General features: G+C 36.1%; 1 protein-coding gene across 1 annotated transcript in view; it reads left to right on the top strand.

Annotated features, from left to right (window-relative positions):
- ak5 (adenylate kinase 5) overlaps nucleotides 1-17,743 on the top strand; it is a 74,333-nt gene that overhangs the window by 17,574 nt on the left and 39,016 nt on the right. The window contains exon 6 of the mRNA XM_065269642.2: nucleotides 5,055-5,246. Coding sequence (XP_065125714.1) covers nucleotides 5,055-5,246 — 192 coding nt within the window. The remainder of the gene's footprint in view (nucleotides 1-5,054; nucleotides 5,247-17,743) is intronic.

The raw sequence follows: 17,743 nt of genomic DNA, 5'->3' as shown, positions 1-17,743 counted from the left end.
GGAAGCGTTTTCTCTTGATTGACGAGATATCTCGTCAGTGGCGGAGAAAGAGTTAAGAATCGGCAAAAAACTCATCTCTTCACATCACTTGCTTACATATTTTTTTCTATCTCTATCTTTACCTTCTCTGTCAAAAAAATTATAAAATAAATACTAACCCATGTATACATAACACTTATGTATTGATGTTCTTGTGTTGCTCTAATTGCTTCTATTGTTACCTCATTTGTAAGTCGCTTTGGACAAAAGCGTCTGCTAAATGACTAAATGTAATGTATATGTCATTTGAGAATGCTTTTTGACTGCACTGAAACTCAATAATATTACAATTATACTAAATACTAACATAAATATACTAAAATAAATTCACAAAATCACACATAACATGGCTAAATCCTAAACTGTGTACAAATAAGCCTATACATGTGTCCATATTTGCTTTGAGATTATTTGATTATTACTTAGATGTGAAACAGCATGGTAAACAGTGATGATAATGTTAGGTCAGACTAAATGTAGATAACAAGAGAGATAACAAGAATGCAATCGGTAAAAGAAACGAAGATTACCCAATGGCAGTACATTATGCAGCTGTATGATTCAAATCCGTCCAATTTAAGAATTATTGGATTGGAAACAATAACTGCATACATAAGAAAAGGTGATCATACAAAGACGTTTCCATTTTTTTCATGGTTTGAATGATCAGTTTGATTTGTGAAAATATTCAATTTCCTTTTCTTTCTTTATTTTTTGAAAATGTTGTATTTTTAATGTTATTTGTTGTGATTGATGGCTCCCGCTGCAATGATCTTTTGGTTCCTTTCAACTAAACAGAGCCATTATACTGCAGTTTACACATACAACTCGTTTTGTACCAGACAAACTCAAGGGAAGGCTAATGGCTGAAATGCATCAGTGTGGAGAATTGTATTATTTTTAATGTCTTTGTGTGACTAAATGTGAAAAAAGACCTTTTAACGTTTTGCACCAGAAGAAGTGCCTTTGATCAATTATTGCAGTATATGATTGAAACCCTCTCAAGGAGCACATTTTGGGGTTACTACTTAAGATCCATTCAGCAAGTAACGTTCCAGGACACTTTTTGTGATTAATGATGATAATGTTGTTGGGAGACTTCTTTTTTGGAACCATATTTTTATCTTCATTACTGTCTGTACCCCTGTTCAGTCTTAAAAGTTAAAGACTTTTTAAAAGAGCTATTTCTTACCTTTCTATAGTCTGAAAATTTATTTTGAAAGGTTTTGTGGATCTTTATGAAACCATACAGTAGATCCTGAAAAATAAACTTTGGGAACATTTACTTGTTAATGGTCATCATTTACTGTCATTCATATTGTGTTTCTGAAGCTTAATGATTGTTCCCAAGGAATGACGTCAATTATCAATTGCACTAAAAGTTACTCTTATAATCATGCGAATCTTTCAGATCGCTATAACTTTCCATGGAACACAATAGCAAGTGCCCTTTTTTCAGAAAGCATACAGTGACAGACTCTTGAGCAAAAAAAGACTAGTTTTCTGAAGCCATATGATTAGTTCAAATGCAATACTGAAGTGAGACACAAGAACCAGACAAGACATATTGCTGGGTTTGAATATAAACAGAAGATGGGTTGAACAGTGAGATTGAGTTGTCAATTTTGAATGTACTATAAATTAAACAACACGCTAACAGACAGCTTACCTGAAAAACTATCCTGTCAGAGTAAAGATATGGCTAATAAAACAAATGGGAGACAGCCGAGACAGAAAGTGGCAAAAAAATCTCGTCAGTAGCTTGCATTGACATTTCGCCTGCCAGACTTCTTTTGAGATAATCAGCATGTTTTTCTGTTTTGTGACAAGCTTTCAGGCTATTGACAACTGCCATTTGTAGTTTTTTCCCAGTATATGGCTGATTAAATACACATTCCAATCACAGCAGGCAACTGGTTATAAGTATGCCACTCCATTTTAGGTCAAATATCTGTCGGGGTCACAGTATTTCTCATAAAATCTTATCTTATCAGATAGACAAGATAAAATCCAAGATGTTCATTTAGGCTTTCAAGTCCACTGATTTTTAATTATCCTAATACAATCATTGTCAGTCAGCTGAACGACCATTAGTTAAGACTTGACATGGTGTTTGGGCAAATATAATTAAGATCTTTGACATATTAGACTTGATAAAGATGCAGCAAGTAAATTGACGCTTTTTCAGCCAAGCTTTTTATTTTAACAACTGCATTATATGGCTGTGTGATCTGGCTGCGCATACATTGTTAGGAGATAGAAAATATTATCTTAGAATAAAATCAAGACAAAGGAAAAATTGTGTGTGTGTGTGTGTGTACCTGGTAATCCATACGGTGCAGGGACCAAAATGTCCACACAATACAGTAATACACCAGTCATTTTTTGAACTTGTGTGTTTAAATGGCTGATATCATATATATGTAATGAATTCAGACGGGACTACATTAGATATGTTATCAAAAGTCTTTGACACTTGTTTAGTTAACTCTGTCATAGCAAATTTTCACTTTCAGTAATGACTTTTAGTTGCAGCTAAGCAATGTCCTTACACATAGCAAAGCCTTGATAAAGATATAGATGAACATATAGGGGTGGTTTCCTGGACAGGGATTAGCTTAAAGGTGACATTTCACAAGACTTTTATAAGTATGTGAAGTTTTAGCTCAAAATACCATATAAATAATTTATCATAACACGTTAAAATTGCCACTTTGCAGGTGTGAGCAAAAATGTGCCGTTTTGGGGTGTGTCCTTTAGAATGCAAATGAGCTGATCTCTGCACTAAATAGCAGTGCCCTGGTTGGATAGTGCAGATTAAGGGGCAGTATTATCCCCTTCTGACATTACAAGGGGAGCCAAATTTCAATGACCTATTGTTTTCACATGCTTGCAGAGAATGGTTTACCAAAACTAAGTTACTTGGTTGATCTTTTTCACATTTTCTAGGTTGATAGAAGCACTGGGGACCCAATTATAGCACTTAAACATTGAAAAGTCAGATTTTCATGATATGTCCCCTTAAAGCCAGGACTAGACCTTCGTTTAATTAGGAAATATAACTAATTTTAACAAACATGCCTTACTAAAAACATTACCTGTGTGCATTTTGAGGCAAAACAAAGGGCACTGATGTATTTTAAGATGTCAGTTGTTTTCATTTTCGACAGCTTTTACAGTGCATATATTTTAGCATGGGCGTCGGAACCATTATACGTAGGTGGGACAGGACCCACCCACTTTTTAAAACCAATGATAATGGACCCACCCACTTTTTCTCTAATTTAGCGCATTTGTCTGTTCACTTATCAAAGCGCTGTTAGTCCAAATCCATTCCACTAGAGCAGGGATCCCTAACCTTTGCTTTTTTTTACACCGCGGACCCGTTTCAGCTTTTAAACATAATTCGCGGGGGTGAGTGGACGCTGAGTTGCTGTTCGAACATAGTGCTGAAAACCTCATTTTCCAAATGTATAACGTTTTAAACAGAAGTAAATGTCAAACAACCATGCATTAGGAAAATTAATAACTGCTTTATTTATAGTATATTTTCTATAGACGTGTAAAACCATATTATAGCGGATTATTTTACTTTCATTGTTTTACGAGTTTGCCTGCCCATTTAGTCTTAATAATTAACGGTAAACGAACTTAGCTTGCTGTTCTTAAAGGCAGCTCAAACCTTAGGTCGGACTCGAGCCCCAAGTTCAAGACACAGAAGAAAAAAAGAGGAGATGATGAGGAGAGATGCCAGAAGAATTGCGTCTGTCGCGGAGGCACAGAGACTCCCGTTTTGCTTTTAATGATAATTAACACAGCACTTATTGTGGTTCCTTTCAAAGTTAAAAGTGTAGGCTACTCGTTAAAATATTATTACTGCTGTTAAAAAGTTTATTTTGATTATGGCACGATCGCTGGATAATTTTCAAGTTTTTTTACAGAAGCCAATTACTTTTCATTTGCGATATGAACGTCTTCACGTATTGTTATTATTTGCGAGGTACATTTGCAGATAATTCATAAAGTCATACCTCTGTTTAATCGATTGTGTTTTAGAAGTACACATGCTCAAACTCTTATGACAGCATTGTTTCCCGACGGATACCATAAAATAAAGTGATCTCATTTCCAGAATCTCACATTTATATTTCTCTAAGAGAGAGAAAGAGAGATTGCGTATAACAAATAAAAAAGGTATACAAAAGTTGTATCAGTTTACCTTCATTCGTTTTTCTTACCTTTTATTTCCTCAAAATAAAAAATAAACATTGTAGCCTACTGTCAGCAGAGTAGAGAAAAAAAATGACACAGAGAAAGATAAATGAAACATGACATCTGTCATTATTTGCAAAATATTTAAAGGGCTATTACCAGAATTTCGACTGCAATAGGCTACTGTCTTTAATTTAATAAACGCAAATTTTCAGGCTAATTAAAAGGAAACATGAAAATGTCAAATAATGCAATAAATGTATTTTTCGGGGGATGTGGGGACCCACCCACTTTTCATTTGCTTCCGACGCCCATGTATTTAAGTCTAGGACTAGTCTAATCCCTGTCTGGGAAACCACCCCATAGTGTTTTTAATGTAAATTGAAGGGCCCGTGAATCATTCTTGAATGTGCATTAGATGCATAATCTCACAGTGGCACTTAATAACTACATCCTTCCTTGCAGATGACTTCAAGATGCTTTAAGCTTGACCTTATGAATGTGAATATATGTGTGACCCCGTCTGTGAAATCCAGGCTAAAGTCTCAATTAAATTATGAGATCAAGAGCATCAAAGTCTGATTTCAATCATAGATTTGACTTTATTTTCAATCTTTGGCATGACCTTACTCAGTCTATATTAAAGATATCAAGGTTATGTTTTTCACAGAATGTTTTTTACATTATGTAGTATGATTTTATGTATCAAAATAAACGAAATGGACATTAGTTGCATGCTGTTCTTTTACAGTACTAGTTAGAAGACACTCACCTCTTCTCTCTCTCTCTCTCTCTCCATACAGATCTGTACACCAGACCTTGTGGTTTTTCTGTCCTGCTCAAACCAACGTCTGAAGGAGCGTCTAGAGAAGCGTGAGGAGCAGCAGGGTCGCCCAGATGACAACCCTAAAGCCATCGATCGACGCTTGACTAATTTCAAACAGAATGCCATCCCTCTGGTCAAATACTTTCAGGAAAAGGGCCTCATCGTCACAGTAAGTGAATAAATATTTTTGGATATAACATACTGTAACTTATAGGATAAGGACAGGACAGTGTATATATCTTGTTAGTTTCATATTAAATTGACACATGAACAGTTGGGGTTACTATGTTGTTAGAAAATAAGAGAAATCCACTAAAATCACTGGACTGGATACAAAAAGAAGGTACATTTGAATAGATAAAGTGCACCTGTTTGTTGAAATGTTTTAACTCGCACTAGACCATGTAATGCATTTTGAAATGATGCACAAACAAAGCATAGCAAAAATAAACCCATACATAATCTTGCCTAAGTAGACACATCATACATTTGTTCATTAGAAGTCCATTACTTGCGGTAGGCGGTTTAGTGCCAAGAGTTTAGAGGCATGCATTTATTTTGCAATATCAAACAGCTAACCAGAATGCTTAAAAGGTAAGTGATGATGTAATACACCTGCGTGCATTTCAGGAATCATGTTACGAAGTCCCATCAGCATTAAAATGCTGCAATATTAAATTGCACTGACCAGGTGCAAAGTCTCACTGCTGTCAGTATCATTAAGAAACGCTTTTTATCAATCTTAGTAATTACTACTGTTGATCTGGGACCAGCTGGAAATTAAGGCTATTAGATCCAGCATGTGTCTCTCGTGAGCTGCTGTCAGGTAATAACAAAAGTAATGAGGATGCGATATTGGAAGCTGGTTGCATGATTTTATTTTAAGAACCTGAATCTGGAATTCAAAAGTAACATAAAAGACGACGAGAAGAGGGGGATTTAAGAAGGGGAAATGCAATAAATGTCAAATCAAAGTTATATCTAAGTATTCAAATGGGAATAACTAAGTGTTGTGGTTTAGTGTTCATTTACTTCCGCCTCAGATTGCTGCAGGGGAATCGTTCACTGTCAGAATAAGATTTAAGCTAAAACACAGAAACAAATCTGCTCTGGGACTGAAATGATTTGTCCTTCAACAAACATTTTGCATTAGGATACAATACAGCTGAAAAGTGATGATGGAGTTCTGTGGTTGTTCGGTTGTAAAGTTCAGAAGACAGAAAATTATGGTTTTGAAACAATATGAGGGAAAGAGAAAATGAAAATTGATTTTTGTTTGAACTAATACTTTAATGGTAAAAAATTATCTGACCTTGTGATAAACTAAATCCCCTCTTCACACATTCTGAGTCTGCTCTGTGTGTTTATCACGACTGCTGATAGCTCACTTTTCACCTGCTCTTATTTCATGCAGAGACATGCTAATTCTAGCAAAAGAAAAAAAGATCTTTAATCCAGAAAACATGAAAAGCATTTATATTTTAATAAAATTATAGTTGTCTCTTGTTTCAGATGATATGCCAGCATGGGGTTGGGGGATGCATGCATGTGTATGATCAGGGTTACGATACACACTGCTTACAGTTTTTACACTTTAAAAAATATTTAGCGGGCAATCAAATTGGCTTCACAAGTAATTTCAAAATGTTATTATTTAACCAGTGGTGAGTTGCTGTAACTTAGAAAAAAGTTAAAATTGCTTAACTTGTTGATGAGTTGTGTAAAAACATTTAAAATAGTAAGTTGACTTGTCCAGTTAACCCACAAACGAAGAAGAAGCAGCAGCTTGTGTATGTTTTGAGAAGACCAGCAGTGATGACTTTTGTTGCACTTTGAGTTAAATCACTCCTCACCCTGGCCCATCTTTGTTCTCACTGTCACAAACGGAAATACCTATGACCACGTTTTTTACCTGATGGGAGGGGTTCTAGTGGACCAATCACAGTGCTTGCTGTCCGCGTAGAACCGACGCACTGTTAACATTTTGGCGAGGTGCACGTTAGGCTACACACAGGCTACGAATAGCCTAAGGCGTAGCTATGGCATAGACCTTACGCCCGATAACTTAGGCTTCATTTAGCATCATTCATTTAGCAATGACAAACATGATCTGTAGTGTTTACACGTCACATTTTGGCATGGTTTACAAGGTACAAGGTGCGCAGGACCCCCACCCCAAAAGTGAGCCAAACTGAGCCATAAGACATACAAATCATTCAGCAAATAATGAAACCCAACAGACTTGGAAAAAATGAAATCAAGAATCAATACGAAACAAAAACATGCTACTTTTCTTCACATCAATTGTGTATTCAGTTCTTGTCAACAAGACTTAATTAACAGTTGGTAGATTGATTAAAATTGAGTTTTTAGGTTTTGCTACTGCCTTTTAAGACTTCTGTGTAAACAGAATTTTTATCCATTTACAATTGCAGGCTGATTAGTGCAGTAGGCAGAGATGATAGTTGTTTTTTACTAAATGTGTATATCTTGTAAGTGAGGAGGCTTGTGTTAAATCTGCTGGCATTTCAGATGGTTGGATGTGATTCAGACACAGCTCAGGCGAGATGACTTAATTAATCTCTTCCATCTGTGGCACCAATTCCAAATACACTGCAATAATCAGCTGTAAGATGATATTAATAATATGTGATTTCTTATTATTTATTTCTTTTAATGTCACAGCAAAATCCAAAGTAGCTGAATTTTGTACTGCCTGTTTGGCATTTTTATTGCTCTTGCATGACACTCCCATAATGCAACTCAACATAAGGCAATAAGCAATAGCAATCTTCAATGTTAAGCTGAGCTATTGTTCTATAAGCTTTTGTCAATCACTTGATTTCCGTTTCTGATTTGGCTGGGTTTGGCTGGTTAGTATGGCTCTGTTAGATCCTGCACTGATGTATTTAGGATGAGCAATGCTGTACTTACAGTGCAGTACTGAAAGTTTGTTTCTATCCACTGAAAGGGATTGATTTCCTTTCACAGTTAAACTGCTAAGCTGCTGCACCACTAAAAGGTCAGTCAGAAAGCAGACAAAGTTTTATTGCTCCAAGTTTGCTCTTTTATAGCTCTGGAGATTTCTCAGCTTAGTTTCATTTAAGTGCCATCTTTTTCTTGGTAGTTTTTCTGGGGGGTTTTTTTGGGCGAGAAAAGACTCTTGGAGGAATTTGATGTGTAATGTTTTGGTTTATATGTGACCCTGGGTCTCATTTTGGATCTAATTTTAATAACAGTGTGAGATCTTGGCAAACCTGAACAGAGATTGTTACATTACTGAGTTGAAACAGTAAATTGAATGGATTACTTTGTAGTGTAAAAACTATTTAAAACTTTATATGTACAGCATGTATGTTGGCTCATCACTAGCAAACCCTTTTATTAGGTATATCTTTTTATTATGTATGTCCATTTTTTACATTTAAACTTTAAATTTTATAACTACAAAAGTTAAGCACAATCTATCTTTATAAACATGGTGAATTTCTTTCCTGTGTGAATGTGCCACAGGGAACTATTTGGCATTTTATGATGCAATAAATCACATTTAGGAAAAAGTGAGGTAAGAAAAGACTTACGAAGGCCGTCGGTTTAGCAGATCATTAACCTCACATCAATCGGAGGTGTCAGAAAACCAAACCCACAAAGCTGGTCGGGAAATTATACATAGCAGGGGAATAAGAATTAATCCGCAAAGAAAGACGGGAGGACTGAAAGATATCACACCTAAGCAGGTGCCCAGGGAATAGAGAAGGTGTAGATTGACTGCTGAATATGCCTTACACAGGGAATATTACTTTCCTGAGGTTAATATGCAGTTTACTTTGAATGTACTCCCTTCTATTTAAATATGCCTTTAATGCTTTTTTGTAAGTAATGTATGCCATTAATGCTTTTTGTGTTAAAGGTGCCAAAGAATGCATTGAAATAATATGTTCAATTGTTCTCTGATATCTACATAGAAGGTGTTTGGCTTTATTAAGTGCAAAAATTATTATATTAAATTATTATAGAAACAGTTTTACATTTCCATTTACAACCCTAGGATTTGCCCTTAAAATGAAATGGTCCATTATTACCTTAAGGATCCTGAATAATAATGTTGAGACCTGTTCTGATTGGCTGTTTCTCAGAGCTGCTCATTTGGGTAGCTCTATGTGTGTGTAAACAGACCTTGGGTCCTATCTTGCACCCAGCGCAATTAACTTTGTCAGTGACGCATGTATCATTCGTATTGTGCACCGGCGCACAGCGGGTTTTTCCCTCCACAGACGCATGTCGGCAAACTAGGGAATGAACTTGCGCTCCCTGGGCGGTTCAGCGCAAAAAAGGAGGCGTGTTACGGCCCAAACCATCCCTGATGCTATTTTGTAGTTTAAAAAAATAATTGTGCCACTGACCAGAAAAAAATAGTATAAAGTCAGTGGCGCGTACGCGCACACACTTTGCTTATCTAATCTACACAGACGCAACAGTTATTTTTGCAAATCATAAATTGTTACAATAAAAAATATTAACACATGAGATAAGGGAAATCATTGTGGTGAGCATTGATAGTTTTTATTTATTTTGTGTGGCTGCATTAAAAAATCATGCAAATAACGATTAAAATATTTTCATACGTTTGTTGTGTGGCTGTATTACGTTTATTCTATGTAAATAATAATTTAAATGTTTTCATAATAAGAAACCTTAATGTATGTGAACTTGATTTGTAAGTGTACTTTGGGGTTGGACTGCTTGCGTTTCTTGGCTTTCAGCGGTGAGGGTGGACGCAGCGATGTCCTCTGCTGGCGTCTGTGTAGAGGCAGATCCACCCCCCGTTACACGGCGTACCCGATTTATTCTGGCAAGCTTGGGATTCCCCCGTCTCCTGACATCATTGTAGCGCTTGGCGCAACGATGGGGATGCCAGCTGATGAGACTGTGGCTATTTCCTCTCAGGCCTGTTTAACCGACGCTGATTTGGGTGGGTTTCTCCCATCCCCATACAAAACAACTTCTCTGCCTTTGACTGCTCTTACATGAACGTCGGTCTCCTCGGCTGTGAACCGCTCCTGGCGTGCGCCTGGTAAATCCGTCATAATAATAGCAACCCGCCATGGAACTTGCGCACTTGCGTTTAAAAGGGAATGTTGGATAGCGTTCTGATTATTTATTTGATGTTACGCCCAAACCACACCTATGAATAATGAACCTACTTCAGACCAACCCCTTATTGATTTGCGCCTGGCGCAAGAGTTATTTCTCCCACCGGGAAAATAGCAACAGCGCCCAAGATCCGCCCACAAAGTCACTTGCGCTTTGCGCTTCGCACTTGTGTTTCAGATCGTAAAATAGGGCCTCTTATGTTTTTGCCTGTATCAGACGAAAATACAGATTTTGAGGAATAATCAATTGTTTGGAGATTGTTAATGGATGTTTCTGACAAGTTTGTGTATTTTTTTTCAGTAAGGACGTGGAAAACGTAACTGTAATGTCAATTGTAGAACTTTAGCATAAAGCATTAACTAGCATAAAGTGCTAACTCAGTTTTACATTCTATGGCACCTTTAAAGGAATAGTTCACCCAAAAATGAAAATCCTGTCATTATTTATTTATCCTCATGTTGTTTCTGTTGAACACAAATGAATAAAAACAGGTGACGGTACTCATTGACTTCCATAGTATTTGTTTTTCCTACTAAGTCAATGGGCCCTGTCAAACATCCGGCGCAATCCGGCGCAAAGTGCTTATTGCTACTTTTAGCACGGTGTAATATTCATTTTCAGTCCAGAGTTGTTGATTAAATAGCAAAAGCATTTGCACCCATTTGTGCACCCATGGGCGTGCTGGTCTGAAAATGAGGTGTGTCTGAAAATGAGCGCGTTAGTAATATGTGCCTATAAACGAAATGACAACGCCTGTTTGCTTATTACACACATGGACAGCACACAAACGTTTTTAAATATAAAAATTAAAGGATTAGAATATAAAAGATTATTATTGAATCTCTTGGACATAAATGAGGACAAATTAGGAGACGTTGGTTTAAAGTGCTGCTTCAACTGTAGCCTGGTGTGTACCTGTACACTGCTAAAAAAAAAATACTTTCCTATGTAGTATTTTTGTCTTGTTTTCAGTAAAAATATAAAAAATTCTTAAATTAAGATGTATTTTTTGATAAGCAAAATGACCTAGGACAATAAATGTAGCCTAGTTTTTAGACCAAAAATATAAACTTTAAGTAAATTAGTGCTTAAAACAAGCAAAAAAATCTGCCAATAGAATAAGAAAAATGTTCTTGAAATAAGTTTACATTTTTCATAATCACTTAATTTTACTTTTTTATGTGACCAATTGAAGTATTTTTTTTTAAGTTTATCCAACGGGAAGAATGTCTATTTTTGCGTGAGATTTCTTTTTTGAGCGTGAGATTGAGGCCGAATGCGTGAGTCTCACGCCAGATGCGTGAGAGTTGGCAACCCTACGTTGCTGGTGCTCCACAAGTTAACTTACAGGAACCCAATCCTGTTTGTGATAATTTATGTTAATCTATTGGCAGCTTTAAATGTAACGCAAAAGCTATAAGTTTTAGTGGCTGAGGTTTCTTTGCTAGTAGAAAGATGTCATCAGCTGTCACGATCAGTGCCTGAGTGTAGCAGGAAACACATGCAGCGCTCCCCTCTGAAATGATGTTTGCATTTTACTGATGTTAGACTGAGCATCGCATCTCACCACATTTAAATGGCTGCGTTTCAGGTTGGATAAGTCTTAGATGTGAAATCTTTTCCCAATCACCTCTGCAGTTCCCATGGCGACAGGGACCCTGTGGGTTGCAAGTAAAACTGATATAAATAATGTCAGCTTCTTTAGTAATAAAAAATATGCAACAAGTTTTGAAGCATACTTCTGACTTAATATTCATTTAAAGGAAAGATATTTTAAATCTTCATTTGTATTAAACAGACTGAAGTTATAATGCATGCATTAAGCCAACAGATTTTGCAAGCTTCCTCCTCCACACAAAAATCTTGTTATTCCAATGGAGCAAGCATGGAGGACCTCCATCTGCTGAATTTATTTGCGATGAATTGCTTTAACAGCCTATCATCTTGTCACTGGAAGTTGCCAGTGATGCAACTTTGCCAGAGGATTAGGACAGACTATTATGTCCTATATAGGAAATATGCCCCTGAGATAAATGAAATGTGCCATTAATGTCAAATGAATGCAGTATAGTCTGTGTGCCGGCTGTCAGATTTGTCTGTCCTACTATTTGCTAGTTTGCTGCTACATGTCTCTTCTTCCTGCAGAGGCTGTAAGCAGTTTCAGGGTTGAAACTGCAAACCACAAAACTTGCATGTTACTTCACAAAGAGATATTTTAATTTAAACTGAGAGCTTATCATCAAAGACATAGTAATGAAGCAGCTTTGATCAATCCATTTACTATAGCACACAGGGTTGATTCTACTGTAGTATTTTAGCCTTCCATGGATACTTTACCTACTGTATATTCATTCCCATGCCATTCCATATCAGAAGGAATATTGAGGAATACTGTAAATGTGAATCCTCTTTTTTCCGTTCAATGAAGGTAAATAGTGACTGAGCCTGGAGATGAGACTGCTGATCAGAGCACACGTCCGAGGGTTATTTGAGGGGGCAACAAAAACACAATAAGTAAATATCACATATATGCCAGGATCTTCCATTAGGAAAGGATTCAAAGCAAACCAAACAATAAACAAAATATATACATAAAGTAGACTACAAGTAAGAGTATTATCTGTGCCAGATATGTTACTTTTGCTTTTGGGTTCTTGTTAAAGGGTTCCTAAAATATGATCCCCACCTTTTGTGGCTTTTCATAAAAATAAACATGTCCTCTCAACACAAATCTTAAACAATCTAAGTTTAGTTTGCACATATCGATAGCAGATTTCTAAACGTATCCAAAGGTTTAAGTCTGTATTTGAGATTGAACGGCATTTCTTCTGCACACAGTGGCATACCAAGATAGGGATTCATTATTATAGATGAGATATTTTCACAGCCAATGCTGGAGCTATAAATAGTTTCTTTAATCTATAAAAGTGATGTGTCATATCGTAAACAAGTTTGGCTTGCTGTCTGCAATGGGGGGGGGGGGGGCTTAAGCACACAGCCAGACTTGCTTATTAACTTATTTAGTTAAAGGTCCAGTTCTTTCTGTGTTTTTGAAGCTTTGATTGTGTTTACAGTGCGCTATATAACATGTGTTCGTGTTTCACTTGTAAAAAAAACATGGATTTTTTACACAATTTATTTATCTGTATAGCGCTGTTTTCGCTGTCCTCAAAACAGGCTGATGTCTTCCTCGTTCTATGAAGCCCCTCCTTCAGAAATACGTATCGAGTTCTGATTGTGTAGTTTGTTTAGTGTGTTGTGAATCGATAGCAGCTTAGCTTGCCGTTAGCTTAGCTGGCAACTGATTCCTGTGGGCGGAATTTAGTCAAAAACTGTTTTACTGACGTCATTAAAGCAGGAAGTAGAGGGTTGTAGTCCAAACCGGCCGTTCGCTGTAGGCTTTGAAAGGCGAATTCTGTTAAAGAATTTCCTTGACAGAAATCTTACTTTGTCAAATCACAGCGACCCTAGGGGGTGGGGCTTAGCTAGGGAACCCCCCATAAGCTTTGACATAATTCGAACACTACTCAAAATTATCATCATAACTGTAATAATTTTAAAAATGGCAAAATTAATAGTGGGGCTTTCACTTAAATCATCACTATTATTATACATCATAGAGACATAGGGGTGGATACCAATTCTCTCCCTAGCAACCCAATAGAGTACCATATTAATTGTTTAGCAAGAGCTATATCTCTGTATCTGAAGATAGGCTACATGTGTTTGGTCTAGTGATAGACCGATATTTGCGAGTTTTATGTGTATCGGCATCGGCCTATACATGGCTTCCGTGTTTGCCGATTTTTCCGGCATTATTTACAGACAGAGTGCTGGAAGCCGCAAGCAATTGCAGGTCATGTGACTAAAAACAACCAACCTTTCCATGACAACATCGAAAGCTCGGCCTAACTGCTGATCATATATGAACAAAGCAGGTTTTTATTTCGCATCTCTATGGGGTTTTTTCCGCACAGGGATTAGACTAGTCCTAGACTAAAATAAATGTAAGAAATGTCCAAACTAATAACATCTCTTTTTAACAACATGCATTTTTTACATAATTTTTATAATGTAAATTGAGTGAGCAAAAGCAGTATCGGCTCCAAATATCGGCTCAAGAAAATCGGCAGCCTGTCGGTCATCGGCTAAGGCTGATGAAAAAACCCCCGGCATCGGCACCATATCGGTCGATCCCTAGTTTGGTCTTGTTTCCTGTGGCTTGGATGCCAATTCACTCCCTAGCAACTACCCTGGGTGTCCTAGCAACCACCAAAAATGTTATTACATTATGAGCTCAAAATGTTATTACGTTTTGAGAAAATTATGAACATTTAATTACAATAATGAAATATTTATTACATTATGTGCAGTTTTTTTACATTATGAGTTGCTACACTGTGCTGCATGTAAGAGATGCAGGTACTAGATCTAAAAACACCAGATAAATGTGTTTCTTTTAATAAATCACCCGGAAATTGAAATAAAAACTGTGAGGACCATACTGAAGTCGGACAAACTGATAATTAAGCAGGAAATGCTTGTGTAAGTCATCTTCAGTTAGACAGTAATGACAGACATCACGAGAGCTGTCACGAAGAGCCTGCACACTGCCTCTCTTTATCAATTCCCGTTTGTCTCTGCCTGATAAACAATTTCATTTAGCATAATCATATCTAATCTCTTATAATCAATCAAATAAACAGGGAGGAACATTTCATGTTAAATATAGATTTTAATATTAATAATTTCTATTAACAAAAACGTTATTCTTCGCACCTTATCAGGTCTTAATATCATGATTCACAATGATGCTTGTGTGTTGCCAATGAACATTTATATATTTATATACAATTTATATGTGCGTGTGTGTGTGCGTGCGTGTGTGTGTGTGCGTGTGTGTGTGCGTGCGTGCGTACGTGCGTGCGTGTGAGTGTAAAATCCAGGGTACTACAATAATCCATGGACATGCACAGGCTTACATATAAAAACAATAGATTGTTTCAGCATCAACAACATAAATATCAAGCACAACAGAGTCCTTTAAGATAGAGTAGATTGTTTTTAATAACAAGCAAAATAAATAACCAGTAAATTATCTTTATTCAAATCATAGCTAAAGCATGACACACTGAACTAATGTTACTGTGTAAAATTAATGTATAGAATTTGAACTACAGATCCTTAAATTTGTGTGTGGCAAGAACCAACAAGCAAATGATGTCAAAGTACATCAAGGGCAATTTGAGAAATCATACGGAGAAGTTCGCTTTCGAACTGCTCTTGCTGTACGATAACATCTGCCTGTCAGTTCCTGCGGCACCACATGAAGTCAAACACACCTATTTATGATCACCATTAAGACAGTACAAACTTTTAGATCTGTTAGACCTCTACTAAAATATTTTAAAAATTATTTTTAATGAGCATCATCATGAACTATAAATTTCTGCTGTGACTGCCATACTCTTCCATACGGAAACGGCGCCCATGGTTTACAGTTGAAAACGGTGTACAACACACACGAATATTGATGGGGATGTGGTGCGATTCAGTGATATTTGAAGTAATTTTCATTCCTGTAACATTTCGGATGTTAAAAAAACATCTGCATGACTGTATTACATTGCATCTCTCTTATTCTTTCACTTTTTTTCTTATGAAGGTGAACTGAGCTTTCAATAAGAGCAGTAGTTTGGCACATTCAGTTTTGTGGTGAACAGCGGGTGTCATATGCGCTGATAGTAGATGTGTGTATGTGACAGTGTGTGACTCAATATCAGTCTGACTGAGCTTAACTTGTTAAGCTGGCTGGATATTCTTATCCCCCAATTTTTAGGCAAATGTTAAACTCTGCAGCACAGTCGGAGGGAGGAAAGGAAGTTGCAGGTATAAATGTCACGCAGAGAAATTTCAAGATTCTGTGTACTTGGTTTATGGTCATGAGATAATGTCAGTAATAATCGAAGGAAATTATGTTAATTTGGGATCCATTCATAATTTCTTCTGCTTGTTGTTGCTATGGTGAAGTGACCTTCTTAGACTGGTTGAGAAATACACTACAATCTAAAAAAATGCTAGGTAATTTTCAACCCAAAGTTAGGTCAAAAATGGATGAACCCAATCAGTTGGGTTGTAATTTAGCGTATGCTGGGTTGTTTTAACCTCAAATGCTAGGTTGTTATAACCCATTGTTGGGTCAAATATAAACCATTAAAATATTGTAGTTGAAAATATTACGGAGTACCTGTTTACACTGTTGTTAGCAAACACTATTTACACTAGCTCTGTTCACCAGTGTCTGGTTGGATCACTAAAGGTTAAAAAAGACGCACTTAAATCCATGGCTTAAGTGGTACCGGCAGTAGGGCGTATGACTCGTAGAACTGGCTTTTTTTCTACCCTTTCCTATCACATATCACGTATCACATCCAAAATACATTTATTTTCAATATAAATGAAGAAAATGTTGAAAAGTGGAAATATATGGCCTAACTAGTGTTTATTAAAAATAAAAAGTATTTAATAGGTTGGATTATGGGTCAGTGAAGAGAGGGTTTTTATTCTCTCAATAATGCAGCATCCATTTATAATTATAAAATATATATTAATTTACACTTACACTTTGTTATTATTGCATCCTGGCAATTTACAAAAATACTGAGGTGCAAATAGTAGGCTATGTTCCAATATAGATTGCATCTAATTTACACTTATTGCAAATTTGATCATTTTATTTATTTAATAAAGCTTTTTTACCTACTGTAAATAGCATATCACTATAAGAAAATGCTGTTCCTAAGTGTAAATAAAGATATTTTCTATATTTTAACTTGGTGTAAATAGCCTACTGCCAAAATATTAATTACATGATATGTTGCATTAGTATTTATGTTTACACTTTATAATATGAAATCATTATAAATATGACACCTTTCATAAATTTTCCCCACTTAGCTAATTAATAGTTGAATTTCTAAAGCATATTTGAACTTAAAACCTTAAAAAAGTAAAATTGCGTTTGAATTCTGCCAGAATGAAAGTAATGTTTGGATCAACTTTAATTGGTGACACCTAAAAAAATAAAAATTTCACTTTAGGAGAAAAATTTAAGTTGAAACAGCTTAACCTTTTCACCTTTTACAGTGTAAGAAAAACAAACATCATACTGTCATTCTGCTGAGCACCTTTCCTCTGGTCCTTTGAGGAATAATAATCCACACAAACATAAACAAAACAAAACCATAAACAAACCATTACAACAACATGCATACAAATAACGCAGTAAGAATGAGAAAAAGAATCAACATGCAGAAAAATTATAGTTTTCTTTGGATTGCATCTTGCATGTGAGTCATTTAAGCAGGCCACTCTGATGTTGGATTCAACTTTAATCCTTTTAAGCGTAACCAACCACACTGAAGTTTTAACAATCCCTTTAACAACTTTACTGATATATTTCCAGTCAAAGAGATATTTAAGTAAGTGCAGATACAAAGAGTGAGTAATAGT

The sequence above is a fragment of the Paramisgurnus dabryanus genome, chromosome 6 (assembly GCF_030506205.2).
Source record: "Paramisgurnus dabryanus chromosome 6, PD_genome_1.1, whole genome shotgun sequence".
In the NCBI taxonomy this organism is placed as follows: Eukaryota; Metazoa; Chordata; class Actinopteri; order Cypriniformes; family Cobitidae; genus Paramisgurnus; species Paramisgurnus dabryanus.
The sequence above is the reverse complement of the archived record's forward strand: the minus strand, read 5'-3'. Positions and strand labels throughout refer to the sequence as shown.